The sequence below is a fragment of the Oryctolagus cuniculus genome, chromosome 11 (assembly GCF_964237555.1).
Source record: "Oryctolagus cuniculus chromosome 11, mOryCun1.1, whole genome shotgun sequence".
Classification (NCBI taxonomy): Eukaryota; Metazoa; Chordata; class Mammalia; order Lagomorpha; family Leporidae; genus Oryctolagus; species Oryctolagus cuniculus.
The window spans coordinates 102134878-102155217 of NC_091442.1; the positions used below are offsets into that span (position 1 = coordinate 102134878).

Here is a 20340-nt window from a genome sequence, read left to right on the forward strand (position 1 = left end):
CTATTTGAAAATTCCATTGTGCAGGGATTTCGAAATTTTTGCACGGAAATAAAGTTACCCTTTAATAGCATTTCCCATGTACCTTTTCAAGTGTCCACATACACAAGTAAAACCATAACTCCTAATTCTAGAGAGAATAATGGAGACATACCAAAATTTCCTAGCAAATGTAACTACTGCATGAGTTCAAAGAAAAGAGTCTGCCATGGACTGGAGTCATTGAGGAAAGCTACTTAAAGAAGGCAGGAATTGAGTTAGATTTTTAAGGATAAAAGAGAGGAAGGAAAAGAAATAGCCATCCAGGAGATACTGGGAGAGTGGCCAAGTGAGCAAAGTCATCGAGACAGGAACAGATAGCCTTGAGGTTTAAATTTAAGAAGCAGTCATCATACTTGAAAAAAGAAATATGAAGGTAAAACAATATAATAAATAGATAAGCATGTGTATTTTCTATAGTAATCCCTCCGTGCCTAAACTACCTGGAGGAAAAGAGTAATGTTGAAACATAGACACATGCTGCATGTTGGAAATGCAGGGAAAGTGAATGTGGTGTCAGAGAACCACCGTAGCAATCCCAAAGGCTAGGAAGTCCCTGCCTAAGCAGGACAGGAGCATTGGGGTCTGGCTTCCGAAAGGATGAACAGGCAGAGGGGACCCAGGGAAGCCCTCAGACACAGGATTCTTTTGTGAAAGGGGCTTTGGATTTCAACATAAATGACATTTTCCTAAAGTCTGATGACCTGATAAACTTTCGCAATTATTCTTTGATTGTACCAACATCTGGTTATTTTACATTTTTAAGGATACCAAAGGGAATAACTGTGTTCATAATTATTATGCAAACTATAATTCAAATGTTAAAAATTCAGAATTTTGACTTTAAGATATGAGAAATTCATACATCTGTAAAATCAAGGATAAGTATTAAAAGCCTGAAAGAGTAGCAATAATTGAAAGATATTTTAAAACAAATAAAGGTCCTTTTTTTTTTCTAACTTACATCTAGGAATGGATGTAAATAATCTTTATTAAAGTAAATCATAACCACATAGATAAATCATCTGTATATCATGTTTTAATATGAAGGTATATAGAATAGATTTAGCAAAAAAAAATTTTAAGCTTTAAATAAATACTTTGAAAGTTATTCATATGAACCCTTTAAACTCACACTCATTAATGAAATACTGATTAAAGAAAAATTAACTCCCGAGAATGATTGCTAAACAGAGTATGTCTATGTATAGATGTACTATGATGTTTCAACCAACATTAATTATATCCTCTTGATGTCTACTGTCTTGCTCTAAAAAGCTAATAAGACCTGTAGCACATCATAGTTAATAGGAGTGTGGTGCCTGTTGCTTAGGCAACAGGATGAATAAATGCAGGTCAGAATGTGCTTCAAGAAAAACAAAAGCTAGAATATGATACCGACTGAAGATCAAGCAAGTCTAACATTTATCACCACGTTAATGAAATCTGGTTCTTAAAGTTAGACAATCATATTATTATACTTTAATTAAGTTCAGAATTAAATAAATAAGATTTATGGAGATCAATAAATATTTTTATAAAGGTAGTCATTCACATCTTCTGTTACTAGTGGCAAATAAATGGTGTATAACAGCATGTAAACCACCAATCGATAACAAGGTTTTGTGATTTACTGCATTTTTATAATTAATTAACTCCTCTAAATAATAAATCAAAATGTTATTTTTATTCTAAAGTCAATCTCATGAAGAAAGTACTTGTACTTGATTGGCTAATCTAAATTTACAATGTCTTCTTATTTTCTGGAAAATTATACATAATACTTAGAACTTAATAGGGAGACAATAGTCTACTAGACCTTTGTCACATTTGTCCAGCATTTTACATTTCAGATACATTTTGTAGTCCTTGTACATAATTTACTCATAGATTTTTTTTTAATGATCTCTCCCCAAATGTTTGTTTAAAACATGTTTGATGTTTTATTAACCTTTCAGTTTGAGGCTTTTGAAAAAGGATTATATTTACTTATAACTGTTTAACATTCAGAAGAAAATTTAGCTGAATTAAAGTTTTTCAGTACGGTCAAATGATTCAGGGAACCCAAAGACCTAACTTCTTATGGGACCAGAATAAATCTGGACAAGGGTTTGAGGGTGGGAATGCAAAAGCCCCATTTTGAGTAGAGACACAGGAAAGAATAAGTCACACAGAGATGTGCAGTAAACATAAATAGTTATGGAAATATTTTCATTGTTTGATAATTCCTCTAATTCTTAGTGCCATATGTTCAGCATACTTGGTCTGTCCTAAACCTGCTTGGTTTCCCAAGACTTCACAGCACTTCAAGAACTTTCACTTTTTTCCTATTTCAATACCCACAATATCTTGTCTATTTAATGAGTGACAGTGCTTGATGAATACAAGAAAAACAGCAGTAGCTGAATAGCTCATCATAAAAAATAAAATAACAGAAAGCTCATAAGAGGATCTATGCATGCAATTACTTAGAGCTCATATTTTTCAGTATTTATATATTTTTAAAAACTATTGGACATGTACAATTTTAGAGAAGGAGCAGTTTAAATTTTTAATAATCTTCAAATTTACAATAGTCAAATCAATCTTGGAAAAAAATAATATCAGGTGGAAATAAAAAGACCTGACTAGCAGTCAGTATATCAGTCTGGTATTAGTGAGCTGCAGTGTCAACTCCAGCATTTTATTTAGGAACAGAGATGCATTATTCCTGTAAACCAAGATTGTGCTATATGCCTATATTGTGAAGGTCTCTCTAAACCCGGGAATCGGTGATATGTGTGATAGGAACTTAAAGGCAAGGGAAGATAATAAGGGTTGTGACGTAGCTTAACAAGGGGAGCTGATGAGCACTGGGGGAGGTATGGAAATGATCAAGACGCTGGATTGTCGGTCTGCACACCTTCCTACCCTGCTTCCTCACCTATATGCATCACGGTGGGAAGTTTGCACACACCAGGTTTAGACTGCGTGTAGACCAGGGTTCAGAAGTCCATCGACATACTTAGTCCATCAACCGCGCTTTCTAAACACTGGCAGCTAATTGACCATAGTGTTGTTTTCCACCCAAGGTAATAAACAATACTTCATTGCTTTTCAATCGGCATATGTAAGTAAGTGAATGCTCTCCATAACTGACCATCTGAAGCAGTTTGCTAATGAACTGAAGGTCAGCCTCATGACTGAAACTGCTTATTGAACAATTATAAGGAAAAAAAAATGATCTTCACATCATCAACATAACAAATTGTCTAATTAATCACGGGATGCTGATGCTCGAGTGAAATAATGTTTCAGGCATCTAGAATCAGCTGAAGAGTGATAAAACCTAACTGGGTATTCTAAGATTACAAATTTATAAAAAAAATTACACAAAGAATGACAGAGAATATAAATGTTCATCTTCTTTCACTGCCTATAAATAGTACTCTCACTGGTTCATTCATATAACACACATGTATATGGATGCAGACAGACCTCATTTTTCAGCAAGTGTCTATATGTACACAGTAAGTTCAGCCCTCAGGGCATCCGATTTTCTGATGCAGTTACATATAAAAAGCTGACCGATCTCGGTGCAAATCAGGCTGCCTCTGAGCCGTGTAAGACACATAAGAAGCAAAGACAGACAAAAGGCAGCTCCGTGGACACAGAGAGCGTCTTACCATAAACTGCACATTGTCAAATCCATTAGCCATCAGGTGGTTCTCGTACTGAGGTAGCCCAATGCTTTCCAACCATTGTCCCACTGTTTGGACAGGGCATCTGGGTCCTGTAAGAGGATGAAGAGGGAAGCGTTTAAGCAGGGAGTAGCCGTCCACGGGGTAATAGCGGTAGTCCTGGGCTGAGAGGTGGCATTGCCACATCATGCTCCTGGGAAAGTTGCTATCAAAGGAGCCCGCCAGCTTGACAGATTAATGTTCTCAGCGAGACAGCAAAGTCAGAAGTAAAACATAGTTTGCCAGGCAGGCTGTGGAGTATGACTTGATCCTAGCTCCACATTTCTTACATATTAATCTTTACTACCGACCAGTACGTCACACAGCCCCCAAAACCAGGCAGCAGAAGAAGGCATATCAAGCTGTCAGCTTAGGCTGGTCTGCGTTCTATGTGATTGTTGGAGTACTCCACAATGAGCAATGCACGGCCAGCAGCCAGAATTCTTTTTATCAAGTACTCCTACACTCATCAGTATGCAGCTCCATGCTCCTTGCTCCCCCTCGCTCGCTCCCCTTCATTACCCAGCCCAGGCTACACCTCGCATTTTCAATAATAGCCATCAGATAAGGCAGATTTTTTTTGTCTGCAAGCTGTAAGCCTGCTGCTGCTGCTTCCTCCTACACACCCATCCAAGCGTCAATCTTGAATGATGAGAGCAGTCAAAACAAATGCAGAAAATAGCAAGACTCAAAAGCAAACCAAAGTGCTTAAATCTGAATTGAATCTTCATACTGGTTATACGTTACCCAGCTATTTGTTGTGGAATTTTACGTTTCAAAAGACACCAGGAAATGCAAAGCTTGAACTATGGCTTATAACAGAGCTCACTCCGGGTTCCTTTTTTTGCTTTCCTTTCTTGCCTTTTCTTCTTTTAAAAAATGCAGTACAGATAAATGTTTCTGATCTAAAGCTTACAGTGTTTGGAGAATATTTGTTCCATTTCTTTACCATGCTGTATCAAAATGAACCTCTCTAAGATTTTTTTTCTCCCTTTTTGAATTACAGCAAGACACAGAAACTGCAGTGCAATCTTAGTCAAGATAATTCATTTTTCATTTGCTAGGGCTTCTTCCAAACAAAAAATATTATTAGTCATAAGAAACCCTGTTCCCCTCTGATATTTATAACCTAATCTACTAGGGGTTACTATTCTAAAATAACTAGAAAGGTAAATTTGCTGGATAAAAAATTTTAAATAAAGAACAAGCGCTCTAACCAAAAATAATTCAAGAATAACAGATGTAAATGTGTTAGTTTTACTGAATGGCAAACAGATCGCATAATTTATTTAATAACTGGGAAAAACCAGGGGTTAATAATAGAACTCAGAGGACCAGATCATTGGAAAGAATAGACTCTTAAGATTGGAGAGAACTCACAGAAAGCTTAGTCTAACTTCCCTATGGAGGAATCCCCTTGTTCTAATGTTCTTAATACCATTCAACCTCTGCGCTCCAGTGCTGCCTGGAACAGAGCTCTCACCACTTATGAAGAATCTTCCATTTATTCGAAAGATATTTTACTTCCTACTTTACTCCTACTCATTTCTTCCAGCTCTGCCTTTGGAGTCACATAGATTGGAAACAGTGCCTCTTCCCCACAAAGTGCTTCAGGAATTAAAGCTAATTCTCTCATTTACCCCCAGAACAATGCCTGGCACATGTAAATGCCCACCAGACACTTACTGAATAAATGAAACATTGCTTTTCTTCTTTCTTCAAACCTCATCTTTGTCTGTTTCCTTTCTCTTTTTGAGGACATTGTCAATCTTCCTGACACATAAACATTAGACCTCAGAACACCTGGGCCCCTAGTGCACTGCTGACATCAGTTTCCAAATTCCAGTCATCTCTCATCATAGTGTCACCCACATCATTGACTCTACTTCTTGTTTGATGTTTCTGGAACTGCCATTTACTTAGATTTTTCTGTCTTAGTTCAGGCCCACCTTGTGTAACACAACAATGGCTTCTATATGTGTCTTCCTACCTCTGACATTTTAAAAATCTGTTTTATACATGGTATCAGAATAATCTCTCTGACATAAACTTTTCATTATTACTTTCTCTTTCAAAATTCTTTCATGGCTTTCTGTTGGTTTCAAAATAAACTCAGTCCTTTGATGATATTTTGGGGTCTTCATGACTGGCTGCCAACCATCCAACATATTTCCCCTTCCCCAGTGCTCCTGCCAGGTGGGATTATTTGCTGGTCTCCAAATATAGCCTAGAATGTGCATTGCTTGGTTATCTTATGTCCCCTTATTTTTTTCCATTTGTTGCTTTTGGGTCAGATGCTATTTTTCCTTTATGAAATCTCTTTAATTGCTCCCAAACAAGAATAAATCCTCTTCCTCTATCTTAAATGACATTTTAGACCCTCTATTATCATAAATATTTTCTGTATTACATTAGTTTTTATTTGCATATGATGATATTTCTTGTTAGTGGGGGACATGTCTTAATGATATTGCACATAGTAAGGATTCAGCAACTACCTGCTAAACAAAATTATTCATTTCACAATCAAGCTACATCGTCCTTCTATATTAAATTTTTTATATGTTTTCACAGCATCCCAAGTCTCTGAATGGGTTTCATGCATTTCATATATACAGTTTACAGAACATGATACTTTCCACCTTTTCTCTTTCTCTTCCTCTTTCCCACTCTCCCTCCTTCTTCCTTTCTTACTTTTCTTTTAATTTTTGCGATGAAATACTTTTAATTTACTTTATAATCCCTCACTAAATAAAGAATTCAACAAGTAGTAAGTAAAAAGATCCCTGCTCCTCACGAGTATAGACAAGGTCTGTAAACAATAAGAAGACTTTTTTTAAATAGAATTTTCAGGTCTGGATTTTTGCTCATCATCCTCTTTCTCATTTTCTTTATGAGTGGACTGTATTGTACTTAACTATAATTTATTTCTGATTGGTTCTAGATCTTTTAAGAATATCAAGGAGTTTATAGCAGTTTTTGAGTCAATTTTAATGGATCTTAGCTTCTCAACGTTACCTGCATGAGAAACTGAAAACAAGATTCTGTTTGTCCCTGGCCAGCTCTAAAAGCTGAAGCAAGGCAGAGTTAAAGCTAAGTCTCAACTGTAACTTCTACAATCACATCTACAATGTTCCTTCCGGTCTCCAAGCTATGAGTAGGTGAATAAGCTACACAAAATTTGAGTGAATATGGCAGTAACATTGTGGCTTGGCAAGGTACATGCTGATGGCCAGCTCCAAAAATCCTATCATTTAACTGGAAATGCCAACCAGTGACAGCATGCCCAGTAGAGCATCATACAACTTCTAAGTATTAAATCATATTTGTTAAATTAATGAATGACATGGGAAATGGCTTTCCTGAGGTTTTGTTTCTTAATAAATATAATGAGGCAAGGGTATTTCAAGGTTCCAATTGTTGTATAAAAACATAGCTTGGTAAAAATACTGGTTATTGAACACTTTACAAATCCATAGAGAGAGTGCTTGAATTTTATCCTAATTATTCAATCTTTCAGTTTTACTCAATAGTTCTCTGGTAAATATAAAGCAGGAGGAAAGTGAGCTGAGAAAGGAAGGAGTAGAGGTGGGTGGTGAGGGAGAAGGAGGAAGAAAACAGAGACCCTGACTGGTGTTTGTGGTTCTGTTAAAGTATTTTCTCAAGAGTCAAACCTCTAAAAGGATCCTGATTCAGGTCAGAAAAATCTCTTTTTTTACTTTAATATTATGCTTAAAAATATTTCTCACTTTTCTTAAAATACTTTATTGGAATCTTATAATTCTTAAGGCACTGCAGCATATTATTCAGTAGGAAATTATTCAACCTGAAGTTAACACTACTCAAGAAAGTAGACTTTCTTAACCTTACTTGTCTCACTCAACAACACCTTACGGAAAGTCTACTAAGAAAATAATAAACTCTAATTTATTATTAGTTATTTTTAACTTTTATAAATAATTCAAAAGTAATATTAAAATAACTGCATAATAATCCATAACATGGATATATTGTAGTTTTCAGTTCTTTGCCTGATATCTCTAGACCATTTATCTAATTTTTTTTTAATTTGAGATAACTGTCGAGTCACTTCTAATTATGAGAAATAAGACACAGAGAGTTTATGTATATAGTTCACCCATTTTTTCCAGTGATACCACCTTGTACAACTATAGACTGATAACACAACCTGGTCAGTGGCACTGATAAAAATCCATTGATCTGATATTTAGATTTCCCCTATTTTACATGCACTCTAATGTGTATGAGTATGTATGTAAAATTTTTTTTGACAGGCAGAGTGGACAGTGAGAGAGAGAGACAGAGAGAAAGGTCTTCCTTTGCCGTTGGTTCACCCTCCAATGGCCACTGCGGCTGGCGCGCTATGGCCTGCGCACCGCGCTGATCCGAAGCAGAAGCCAGGTACTTATCCTGGTCTCCCATGGGGTGCAGGGCCCAAGCACTTGGGCCATCCTCCACTGCACTCCCTGGCCACAGCAGAGAGCTGGCCTGGAAGAGGGGCAACCGGGACAGAATCCAGCGCCCCGACCAGGACTAGAACCCGGTGTGCCGGCGCCACAAGGCAGAGGATTAGCCTAGTGAGCCACGGTGCCGTCCATATGTACATTTAATTCTATTTAATTTTATCACATTCGAAATCCTTTGACCATCACTGCAGTTGAAACACAGATAGCACCCATAGTCCCTTTTTATAGACATGGCCACCTCCTTCTTTTTTCCATTGCTTATTCCCTGTTATGTCTGATCTGTTCTCCATCTCTATCATTTTGTCATTTCTATAATGTTACATGAATGGAATCACTCAGTATGTAACCTTTGGGGGCTGTCTTTTTCCATCAGCATAATTCCCCTGAAATTCATACAAATTGTTCAGTGTATCAATAGGTTATTCCTTTTTATTGTTGAATAGGAGTATTCTGTGGCATGCGTGTACTATAGGTTGTTTTACCATGCGTTCTCTCCAGAGTGGTTGTACCATTTTACATGCCCATAAGCAGTGTATAATACGCTCTAAGAAATTTTGTGTCCCTCCTACTCTAGTGAAATTAGACCTTCAGAATATCTTCTCTTCCCCATTCTCCCTTCCCTATAATCTAGTGTGACCTGTAGAATGCTTCTCCTTTTCCCACTTGCCTTATTCTTAACCAGTTTCTAAGTTATGCTGGTAATTAATGAGTAAATTTTGTTATAATCTAGTATTATAACTTCCTTATAGTATCTCTCACCTATGTAACTGATCATTACTTATATGTATTTCATACTCCTAGTTGGGGTATTCATTTCAATTTGGATTTAATTATCATAAAAATTCACTGCTCACCACTGTTTCATATATTCATAAAAAACCCTCATCTTGAGATTTCTGTTTTCATTTGTTTGTAGTTTTGTTAGAATATTTTCATATATTTAGAAAATATTTTAAGTGAATGAAAATAGCCGGCGCCGCGGCTCACTAGGCTAATCCTCTGCCTTGCGGCGCCAGCACACCGGGTTCTAGTCCCGGTCGGGGCGCTGGATTCTGTCCCGGTTGCCTCTCTTCCAGGCCAGCTCTCCGCTGTGGCCAGGGAGTACAGTGGAAGACGGCCCAAGTACTTGGGCCCAGCACCCCATGGGAGACCAGGATAAGTACCTGGCTCCTGCCATTGTATCAGCGCGGTAGCTGGCCACAGGGCGCCGGCCGTGGCGGCCATTGGAGGGTGAACCAACGGCAAAGGAAGACCTTTCTCTCTGTCTCTCTCTCTCACTGTCCACTCTGCCTGTCAAAAAAATAAAAATAAAAAATAAAAAATTAAGTGAGTGAAAATAAAAACATAGTATATCAAAATTTGTGAAGTACAGCTAAAGTAGTACTTACACAGAAATTCATAGCACTAAATGCCTGCATTAGAAATAGAATTTCAAATTAACAACTTCAGCATCCTCCTTATGAACAGAGAAAAAGAAGGAAAATATAAAACCAAAATTAAGTGGAAGGAAATAAAGATAGTCAATGAATGGAAAGCAGAAATCAATAGAGAGAAATAAATAAGGCCAAAAGCCATTTTTTGAGATGATCAGTAGAATGGAATGATTTTATGCCAGTAAATTCAGTAACTCAGATGAAATATATAAATTCATTAAAAAGAAACAAGCTACCAAAACTGTATGGAGAAGTTCATAGCTAAATATAGCTCTATATGTATGAACACAATTGTATTTGTAGTGTAAATCTCTTGATAGCTTCAGTGGTGAATTCTACCAAATATATATCAAAGAATTCTACACAAGCTCTTCCAGAATTGAAGAGAGGAGCATATATGCCAACTCATTCTGAGGCCAACATTACTTTGACACCAAAATATTACGCAAAGACTTTATGAGAAAAGAAAACAATATATACCAATGTAATTTTGGCAAATAGTCTCCAACTATATTTACAAGGAAATATACTATGACCAACATTGTAGTGAAGGTTCTAGCCAGCACAGTAAGTCATGAAGAAGAAGTAACATAAGATGTATTCATATTTGAAAGGCAGAGGAAAAGGCATTTCTAGTCATATGTGACATGATTTTCTTTACAAAAAGTTATGTATTCATTTGCTTATTTATTTGAAAGTCAGAGAGAGAGAGAGAGAGAGAGAGAGAGAAATATATCTCATGTTCTGGTTCACCCCTTCCCCCCACAAATGCTTGCAATTGCTAGCACTGGGTCAGACAGAAGTCAGGTTCCAGGAACTCACATTGATACGGAATGTGGATGTTCCAAGTGTCAGAAATGCCAAACACCCTTCCAGACATGAATAAAAACTTTTTCTATGAATAAAAACTTATGAGACCTATAGAATAAGTCTGTCTTAGTACGTTTACAAGATACAGGATCAACATATAAAAATCAAGTGTATTTCTCTATGCTAACAACAAACAACTGGAACTTAAAAAATAAAGATTAGTATAATATATATGACCAAAAACATAAAACTCTAAGGGATGAATCTGCTAATACATACACTGTGGGGCCAGGGATGTTGCACAGCAGGTAAAGCTGCCCCTTGCAGTTCTGACATTTCATATGGGTGCTGGTTTGAGTCTGACTGTCCCAGTTTCAATCCAGCTCCCTGCTAATGTGCCTTTCAAATAAATAAAAAAACTTTAAAAAAAAGAAACTATATATTGCACCTGTACACTTAAAATAATAAAACATTGTGGGGAGAAGTCCTATAGGACCTAAGTAAATGGAAAGATACATCATGTTTGAGGATTAGGAGACACCACTGTGAACAGTCAGTTCCTTCAAAATGTATCTATAGAGTCAATATAATTATAACCAGAATTATAACAGGTGCCATACTTGGTAGAAATTTGCAATTTCATCTGAAATGCAAAGAACCGAGAGTATCCAAATTAACTTTGGAAAAAAAGAACAAAATTAGAGAACGTGTACTACTTGACTTTAATATTTATTATAAAGCCATAGTCACCAAGACAATGGGTTACTGATGTTAGGATAGACAAACTAGATGACTTAGGAATAGATTGACTCACAGAAGACCAATTGATTTTTGACAAAGATGAAATTACGATTCTATAGAGAAAAGAGATACTTTTCAATGAATTATGCTGGAACAACTAGAGATCCACATGCAAGAAATTTTCAATCCATAAATTATATGATATACAAAAATTAGCTCAAATGCATCAAGACCTAAATATAAAATCTAAAATTATAAAACTTTCAGGAGAAAATTTAGGGAAAATCTTGAACTTGGGTTAGGTATCAGAGGCACAACTATAAAAGGAAAACTGATTAAAGTTCATCAAAATGCTTAAATTCTGCTCTTTAAAAATTAGTTATAATTTTATTTGAAAGGGAGAGAGAGAGAGAGAGAGAGAATGAATATGAATCTTCCATCTGTTGGTTCACTCCTGAAATGACCACAATAACCAGGGCTGGGCTAAATTGAAGCCAGGCGCCAAGAACCTCATCTAGGTCTCCCAGTTGGCTGGCATAAATCCAACTACTTTAGGCATCACTTGCTGTCTCCCAGGGTTCACATTAGCAGGAAGCTGGTCTTGGGACTGGAGCCAGGAGTTAAATTCACTCTGATGTGGGATCTGGGCAGTCCAAGTGAGATTTTTTTTTTTTTAAGATTTTATTTATTTATTGAAAGTCAGTGTTACACACAGAGAGAAGGAGAGGCAGAGAGAGAGAGGTCTTCCATCTGCTGGCTCACTTCCCAGATGGCCACGATGGCCAGAGCTGTGCTGATCTGAAGGCAGGAGCCAGGAGTTTCTCACAGGTCTCCCACATTTGTAAAGGGGTCCAAGGACTTGGGCAATCTTCTACTACTTTCACAGGCCATAGTAGAGAGCTGGATCGGAAGTGGAGCGGCGGTTTTACCCACTATGCCACAGTGCCAGCCCCCGAAGTGAGATCTTAACCACTGTACCAGATGGCCACTCCTAAAATTCTGCTCTTTGAAAGGCACTTTTAAGAGAAAGAAAAGACAAACCAATGACTGGAACATTTATAAACCATATTATTAACAAATTTGTGCCTAAAAAACCTCTCAAAATCAATAAAGAAACAAATCAATTTTTAGAAATGGACAAGAGTTGGACAAACATTTTACCAGAAGAGAAACATGGATGTCAAATAAACACTTGATAAGGAGTCTCAGCAGCTTTAGTTAATAGGAAAACGTAACTACACAGCATAATATTATACCATTTACTTGAATAATTAAAGCCTGACTATAAATGCTCAGTATAACTAGCCATCAGGAAAATGCATATCAAAGCCACAATGGTATATTTTCTTATACCAGTTAGAAGGGATATTATCAAAAAGATAAAAAATAACAAATGCTGCCCAGGATGCAGATATACACAGTTGGTAGGAATGCAAATTAGTAGAGCCATTATAGAAAACAGTATGGAGGTTCCTCAAGAAATTAAAAATAGAACTACCATGTGACCCAGCTATTTCACTGCTAAGTAGGTATTTGAAGGAAATTTAATCAGCTTCTGAAAGGAATATTTGACAACTATGTTCTTCATATCACTATTCACAATAGCCAAGATAGGGAATAGAATTAAATTGGTGAATGGATAAAGAAAATGTGGCATACATACACAGTGGAATATTACTAGTACAAAAGAATTAAACATGATATTTGCAGCAAAATGTTTGGAATTGGAGATTTTCATGTTTAGTGAAATAAGCAAGTCACAGAAAGACGGATATCACATGTTTCCTTTCATATACGGGAGGTTAAAAAATAAGTTGATCTAAACTTAAAATGTGATTACTAGCAGTTAGGAAGGGAGAGATTGGGGAGCCAGAGAGAGGTAGGATAATAGCTACCAAAACAGAGTCAGCTAGAAACAAGTTCTAGTATTCCGTAGCACAAAGCAGTTCCAACAACATATTACATATTGTATAAAGAACTGAAAGAGAGGAGCTTATACGCTCCAAACACAAAGAAAAGATCATGGAGGAGTTGGTTGTTTGGCTTGATTGATTTACACTGTGTATATATGTTGAAATATTGTACCATACCACATAAAATGTATAAACATATATATCAATAAAGTTTTTTACAAAAACAATTTAAGAAAAAAATAAAAAGCTGGCCATAACAAGTGTTGACAATTATATGAATTAAGTGACAATTATGTGGATCAATTGAGATTCTCAAATACTGCTGGTTGCAATCTAAAATGGTATAACCACTTTGAAAAACAGCTTGAAATATTTTTAAAAAATATATAAATATGTATATTACACACACACACACACACACACACACCATGTGGCATATCCATTCTATAATTCTACTGCCGGCTACTTACCCAAGAGAATTGAAAGCATATGCCTTATGACTTGCATAGGAGTATTTATAACAGCTTTTGTTATAATAGTAAACAACTGGTAACAGCTTAACTGTCCACCAACAGATGAACACATTAACAAATTTGTATATCTCTACAATGGGATATGACTCATCAGATTAAAGGTGGGCAAGTAATACATGCAACCTCTGCAGGAATGTCAAATTAATTATACCCTGGGGTTGGGAGGGAGAGGCTGGAGGAATTATATACGGGCAAGAGGAAAGTTCTGCAAGTGAAGAGTGGGTTTATTTTCTGTATTATGGTGATGATTGCATGAGTATATACATTTGAAAGACATAAATATGTGCAATTTACTATAGGTCAGCTATACCTGAACAAACATGGTTTTAAACAATAGGGGCCAGTGCTGAGGCGCAGTAGGTTAATCCTCCTCCTGTGGCACCAGCATCCCATATGGTTGCCGGTTCTAGTCCCGGTTGTTCCTCTTCTAGTCCAGCTCTCTGCTGTGGCCTGGGAAGGCAGTGGAAGATAGCCCAAGTGCTTGGTCCCCTGCACCCACATGGGGGACCAGGAGGAAGCACCTGGCTCCTGGCTTCAAATTGGCGCAGCTCCGGCCATTGCAGCCATTTGGGGAATGAACCAGCGGATGGAAGACCTTTCTCTCTGTCTCTAACTCTCTCTGTCTGTAACTCTGCCTCTCAAATAAAGAAAATCTTTAATAAAAGTTTTAAACAATAGAGTGGGAAAAGGAAACAGGGAATGATGGGAAAGGCAAATGACTTACTTTAGAGATAATAATTGGGAAATGCCTCTTTGAAAAGGTGAAGTTTGAACAGACTTGCATATGGAGAGGGAGTATTGTGTTCAAAGGCCGATATCCTGCTGTATATTGTAATGCCATTGTGACAGTGGGGGAGAAATGCTACCCTAATTCTTGACATGTTCTTAACATCAGTCTTTATGAGGAGTCCTCAAAAAGTTCATGGAAAATGCATATGATAAACAAGGTTATGAATGGATTTCAAAATTCTTTACAGCAAAATAGACTTATTGTTTAATTCTACTTTTCCACAAACTTTCTGAAGTACTTTTATATACTGCATGGCAATTGAAGGTCTGGGGGATTGAGATGAATATGTTCAGACTCCAGGACATAGCCTGAAAACTGTTTTAAAATAAACCATGATATTGAAAATTAATTTTCTCTTTCAAAAGTAGAAGGCAACTAACGTTCTGGTCATCTTCAGAGGTTTCTTAATCAGATTCTAGTTAATTGAGGGAGGGAGATATGTTTGGTTCTTTTTTAGTTCTTCAGCATTCACTGATTTCTTCAACAAATATTTATAAATTGCTTTTTATTCCAAGCATTTTGCTAAGCAGTGGGGGGAGATAGCTTTGAATATCCTTCCACTTGTGCTATTTTATAGCCTAGTGGAGAAACTAGTTATTCCTTGGAAAAATGTCACTCGAGACAACAGGAATTAAAACAGAGAAAAATGATTTCTTTTTGTGATTATTAAAAAAAAAGACATAAAATAGAAAAGACATTTCCCTGCAAACAGGTAATAACTGCTTCATTAGGTATTACACGGTAAAATTCTGAAGAAACATTTAAAGTGAGCAAATCATTTGGCAGAGGCAGCAGAAATCATCTCTGTTAAATAGGGTAGGGGAGAGCCTTTGCAGAGGAATTAAAAAAAGAAACAGGCTAACCCCTCAAAAATGTAGTCAATATCTGTCTATACCAGAGTCAAGATGAATGATACATGGCACATACTTTTCAACGAATGTGACTCTTTCCAGTGATTGAAGCCATATAGCAAAAGGGAGATAATAGTTATTGAACATCTATTTTGTGTCAGGGCTTTTATATATGTACGAGGACCTGAACACGTCTCCTATAATTCACATGTTGCAAAGTTAATCCCCTAGTGCATCAGTGTTGGAAGGCAGCCTTTTGGGGAGGTGTTTAGGTAATGAGGGCTCTGCCTTCCTGAATGAGCTGATGTGACTACAGAAAGGGCTGGTGGGCATGGATTTGCTCTCGCATGCTATCTTGCCATGTGAGGAAGTTCTTGCCCTTGTTATCTTCTATCATGTGAGCATGCACCAAGAAGGCCCTCACCAGATACTACTAAGTGGCACTTGATCTTGTACTTCCCAGTCTCCAGAACAGTGAGAAAATAAATTTCTGTTCTTCAAAAATTACCAGGTCTCAGATACTTTGTTGTAGAGCAGCACAAATAGGCTGAAATATATATCATTTCATTATGTGAAATGACAGCAAACATATATTGAATATTTTATGTTATGTTCTACATGTATTGGGTTACTCATTTTATTTTCATGACAAGACTGTGAATTATTAGTATGATTGTTACCATCTCCTTTCAAGGGATGGAAAATAAGATACAGAGAGGCTACCAGGTGTCTAAAGTTGCCCAGTTAGATACAAACCCTAGTAGCCTGGCTCCAGAGACTTCAGATTTTAGCCACTAATCCACACTGCTTCTCTGTTGCAGATGCATAGGATGGGAAATGCCTTGTTGTAGGCAGGAGAATGCTCACTGATACACATACCCACAGGGTTGTTTTAAAAGGGGTTCTCAGGTTTTTTGTTTATTTTCCTTCCCCTTGCCCCCTTCTCCTTACATTCATTATTCTTGACTTCTAAGGCAAAAAGCAATGAGAAACACCATGAGAAAAGAATGAGAGGTGAGAGGATACATCCTATGCCTTGGGATTTTTATGCCACACTAACAAAGGGTTTGGCTGTGGCTCTGAACGACTCTAGCTTTAGTGTTGCTTCCACATGGGTGCTCAGCCGTTCTACAAGGCACAGGTGCCTGCACTGTGCACTTGGGAGAACAGCTGCCTCCGTGTGAGGGGGCACAGCGTGGCTTTGTTATGTTCTACATGTACTGGATTGAGTGAGTGTCCAGACGCTCCAGCAAGATTCCCCCAATTTGAATCTTGGCTATTTTCTCCGATTTAAATATTAGTTACCCTTTAAAAAACAACATAGCAATAGGAAAAGTGCCATTCTGCATGGGTAAATTCTGGGGCTTGCTTGTTCTTCAGTAGAGTGAGGGGGACATCCCACCCCATCTATCCCTTGCTTTCATTTGAACTAGAAATAACACAGGTGAGAACACACTGTCACTTAGGAAGAGCTGTCCTAAGGCTAGGGTATATCATTATCTTCACTGCTGGGAGAACATACATTTGTGTTGTTCAGTCAGTACCTCAACCAAGGAGGCTGGTCCTGGATCACAGTGGTTTTACCTGCTCGGTTTCTCCTTGTTTCCAACAGAGAAAAATGCACAGTGTGAGCAGTCTGGCAAAATAATAGAGAAAAGCTAATTGTACTGTGAAGAGATCAGAATCCCTGAACACAGGATATCATTAGCGGCTCTGTCTTACTTAATATGCACCAATAGCCAAGTCTTTGGCATCAACCAGCCTGACCTTTGCAATCCATCGAAAGACAATGAGGAAAGAAAGAGAGTAGGGTTAAGGTATGGCAAGAAATGATGTTTTTTATTCCCAGCTTCATAATTAAAAAAGGGTGATAAGTTATTTGTTCTAACATATATTTCAAATAAAGAGTATTTACTTTTGAAGAAACTGTAAAACACATACACACACATACACACACACATTAAACTTCTTAAGAAGGCTATGCTGACCTTGGAGAAAGAAACTGAATATTCAATCAACAGCTAAGGTGAGGGTCTCTATGTCAGCTTGCTTTCCTATCTTTTTACCTCTTAACACAAGTCTGAGAAGCCAGGAGTGAACAGTGTTCCTGCCTGTAGGATAGTGTAAGAAAGCTCCTAACAATTATATTTTTAATTGGAAAGCAGTGTTATCTCATTTTTCTAATCCTGACTGCCCTCTGAGCTGAAAATTATAAATTGAAAAAAATGACAAAAGAGGGGGCCAGCATTGTGGTTCAGTGGGTTAAGCCACAACCTGTGACACCAGCATCACTATATCGGAAAACCAGTTTAAGTCCAGGCTGCTCAACTCTGAATCCAGCTCCCTTGCTAACAGACTTGCAGAGGCAGTGGAGGAAGGCCCATGTCCATAGGACCCTATAATAGACGGGGGAGATCCAAATAGAATTCTAGACTCCCGGTTTAGGCCTGGTTCAGCTGTGACTTGTGACCATTTGGGGAGTGAACTAGTGAATGGAAGATCTCTCTCTCTCTCTCTCTCCAGCCCTCTCTGTCTCTACTGTCACTCTGCCTTTCAAACAAATACAACAAACCTTTTTTAGAAAGTGCTTCATTTTTTTCATATTTTTCTTTTTTTCAAAGATTTTATTTATTTATTAGAGAGGTAGAGTTACAGACAGAGAGAGTTAGAGACAGAGAGAAAGGTCTTCCATCTACTGGTTCATTCCCCAAATGGCTGCAATGGCCAGAGCTGAGAAGATCTGAAGCCAGGAGCCAGGAGCTTCCTCCAGGTCTCCCACGTGGGTGCAGGGGCACAAACACTTGTACCATCCTCTAACTGCTTTCCCAGGCCATTAGCAGAGAGTTGTATCCAAAAAGGGACATCCAGGACAAGAACCAGTGCCCATCCGGGATGCAGGAGCCACAGGCAGAGGCTTAGCTTACTATGCTAGAGTGCTGGCCCAGAAATTTTAATTTTATTAATTTAATTTTAAAAATGACAATGAAAATTAGCAGGTAAGGAGATGATGCATTAAGAAAAATGCTTCTTCCACTTATAAAGGACTGTTTTTCTCAGATCTCTAAAGAGAAACGCAAAGCAGCGGTGACAGACAACAGAAGAGGGAAAGAGTTGGCTATTCCAGGAATTGTGGAATGCAGTGGGTCACCAGAGTTCTGCATCATAAAGCCAAGATTTAAGTAGGAAAATGTTCCAAGATCATTCATGCTTTGGTGTTTAAATACTAAGAGAAGTCAGCAACTCAGATTCAATTTTCTCTAAGGTCTTGCATTTTATTTTAAACTAAAAACTTCACGGAGCACTTAGGAAACACCAGCCTTTACAAAACAGATCTGACAAGTTACACACTAGGGTATGGTCTAAAATAGAAATTGGAATTTAAGCCTAAGATGATAAAATCTCTGGCGGACAACAAAATGATGTGTGTGTGTGTGTGTGTGTGTGTGTAGAGAGAGAGATGCCATACCTGATCGGAAAAAAATACGAAGTCCAATGATTTTGTTCTTGTTTTCCCTTCTTTTAAGATTTCTGGTGAATGTATGAATCCTGATCAGGAAGGAGGTGATTAGAGCATTTCGTGTGGGACAGCATTTGTGTTAGGCCCAGGAGAAAAGGGAACTTGCCCTCGTATCAAGGATCTTATAGGTTACCAAGGGAGAAACTCTGCTTCTGATTCACTTTCCTGCTAATGCATTTTGGGAGGCATCAGATGATGGCCCAAGTGCTTGAGACCCCGTAACCCACATGGGAAACAAATATGGAGTTTGAGGCTCTTGGCTTTGGCCTACCTAGCTGAGCCCTGGTTGTTGTAGCCATTTTGGTAATGAACCAACTGATGAAAGATTCTCTCTCTCTCTCTCTCTCTCTCTCTTCTTTCTCCCTCCCCCCCTCTCTCCCTCCTTCCCTACCTTCTTACCTCCCTACCTCCCTCCTTCCATTTCAAGTAGAGGAAAAATAATTTTTTTTTCTGACAGGCAGAGTGGACAGTGACACAGAGAGACAGAGAGAAAGGTCTTCCTTCCGTTTAGTTCACCTCCAAATGGCCGCTATGGCCGGTGCACTATGCCGATCCGAAGCCAGGAGCCAGGTGCTTCCTCCTGGTCTCCCATGCGGGTGCAGGGCCCAAGCACTTGGGCCATCCTCCACTGCCTTCCCGGGCCAGAGCAGAGAGCTGGACTGGAAGAAGAGCTACCGGGACAGAACCGGTGCCCCAACCAGGACTAGAACCTGGAGTACTGGCTCCGCAGGTGGAGGATTAGCCTAGTGAGCTGCAGCGCCGGCCAGGAAAAATAATTTTTTAAAAAAATTTAGAAGGCAGGGAAAGATGTTTAATTTTGTTTGGGATAGAGAGCTTACCAAAAAAAGGCCATCTAATCTGTGACTTGAGGATTTAGTAGGAGTTGGTACTGCAAATAGAAGATGGTATTCCAGGCAGAGGGAACAGCAAGTACAAAGGTATGTTTGAGTAACTAAAAATGATTTGTTGTTGTTGGAATGAAAAGGCTATATGTGCATGTGTGAGGAAGGGAATCTGTGTGCGGAAATAGGGCAAGATAGGGAGGCAAGAGACTGGCAATCAAGGGACTTGTGTGCCAAGAAAAAGAGCCATAAATTTCATTGCTGAGAAGAGTGAGATAGGATCAAATATTTGTTACACAAATATTCCCTGGAAGTTGTAACAGACTAATACAGGGAAGAAACCCAAAGTGGGGAGACATAGGAGGCTTATCAAGCTTTCTCTATTAAAGAGCAAATAGAAAAAAAAATGACCCAACTTAATGTTTTAGAGGACAGACTCAAATGTAGAGGGAAATCCAAATATCCTACCTCTTAGAACCTTGCAAAGTAAGCCTTGTTCAATGGCTGGTTGAACTTCCTGTCAAAGGAACTTAGTTAGCTATGTATGCCTCAAAATAAACATTAGACATGGAGTGTTTTTTATTTAATAGAAAAGGCTTTGTTGACACTGGGTTCAATTTTGCTTGATAGTCATGGCAAGTGCTAGAAGGACAGTGTTAAAATTCCAG

General features: G+C 38.1%; 1 protein-coding gene across 26 annotated transcripts in view; it reads right to left on the reverse strand.

Moving 5' to 3' along the window:
- Positions 1-20340, reverse strand: part of ANKS1B (ankyrin repeat and sterile alpha motif domain containing 1B) — a 1216905-nt gene that overhangs the window by 426205 nt on the left and 770360 nt on the right. For 24 of the 26 annotated variants that reach the window (XM_051846555.2, XM_051846554.2, XM_051846553.2 and 21 more), the window contains one exon: positions 3702-3808. In XM_051846555.2, the coding sequence (XP_051702515.1) occupies positions 3702-3808 (107 nt within the window). Of the gene's footprint in view, positions 1-3701; positions 4174-4219; positions 4239-20340 lie in introns of those variants that run through there. The other 2 variants (XM_051846560.2, XM_051846559.2) reach the window with 2 other exon arrangements.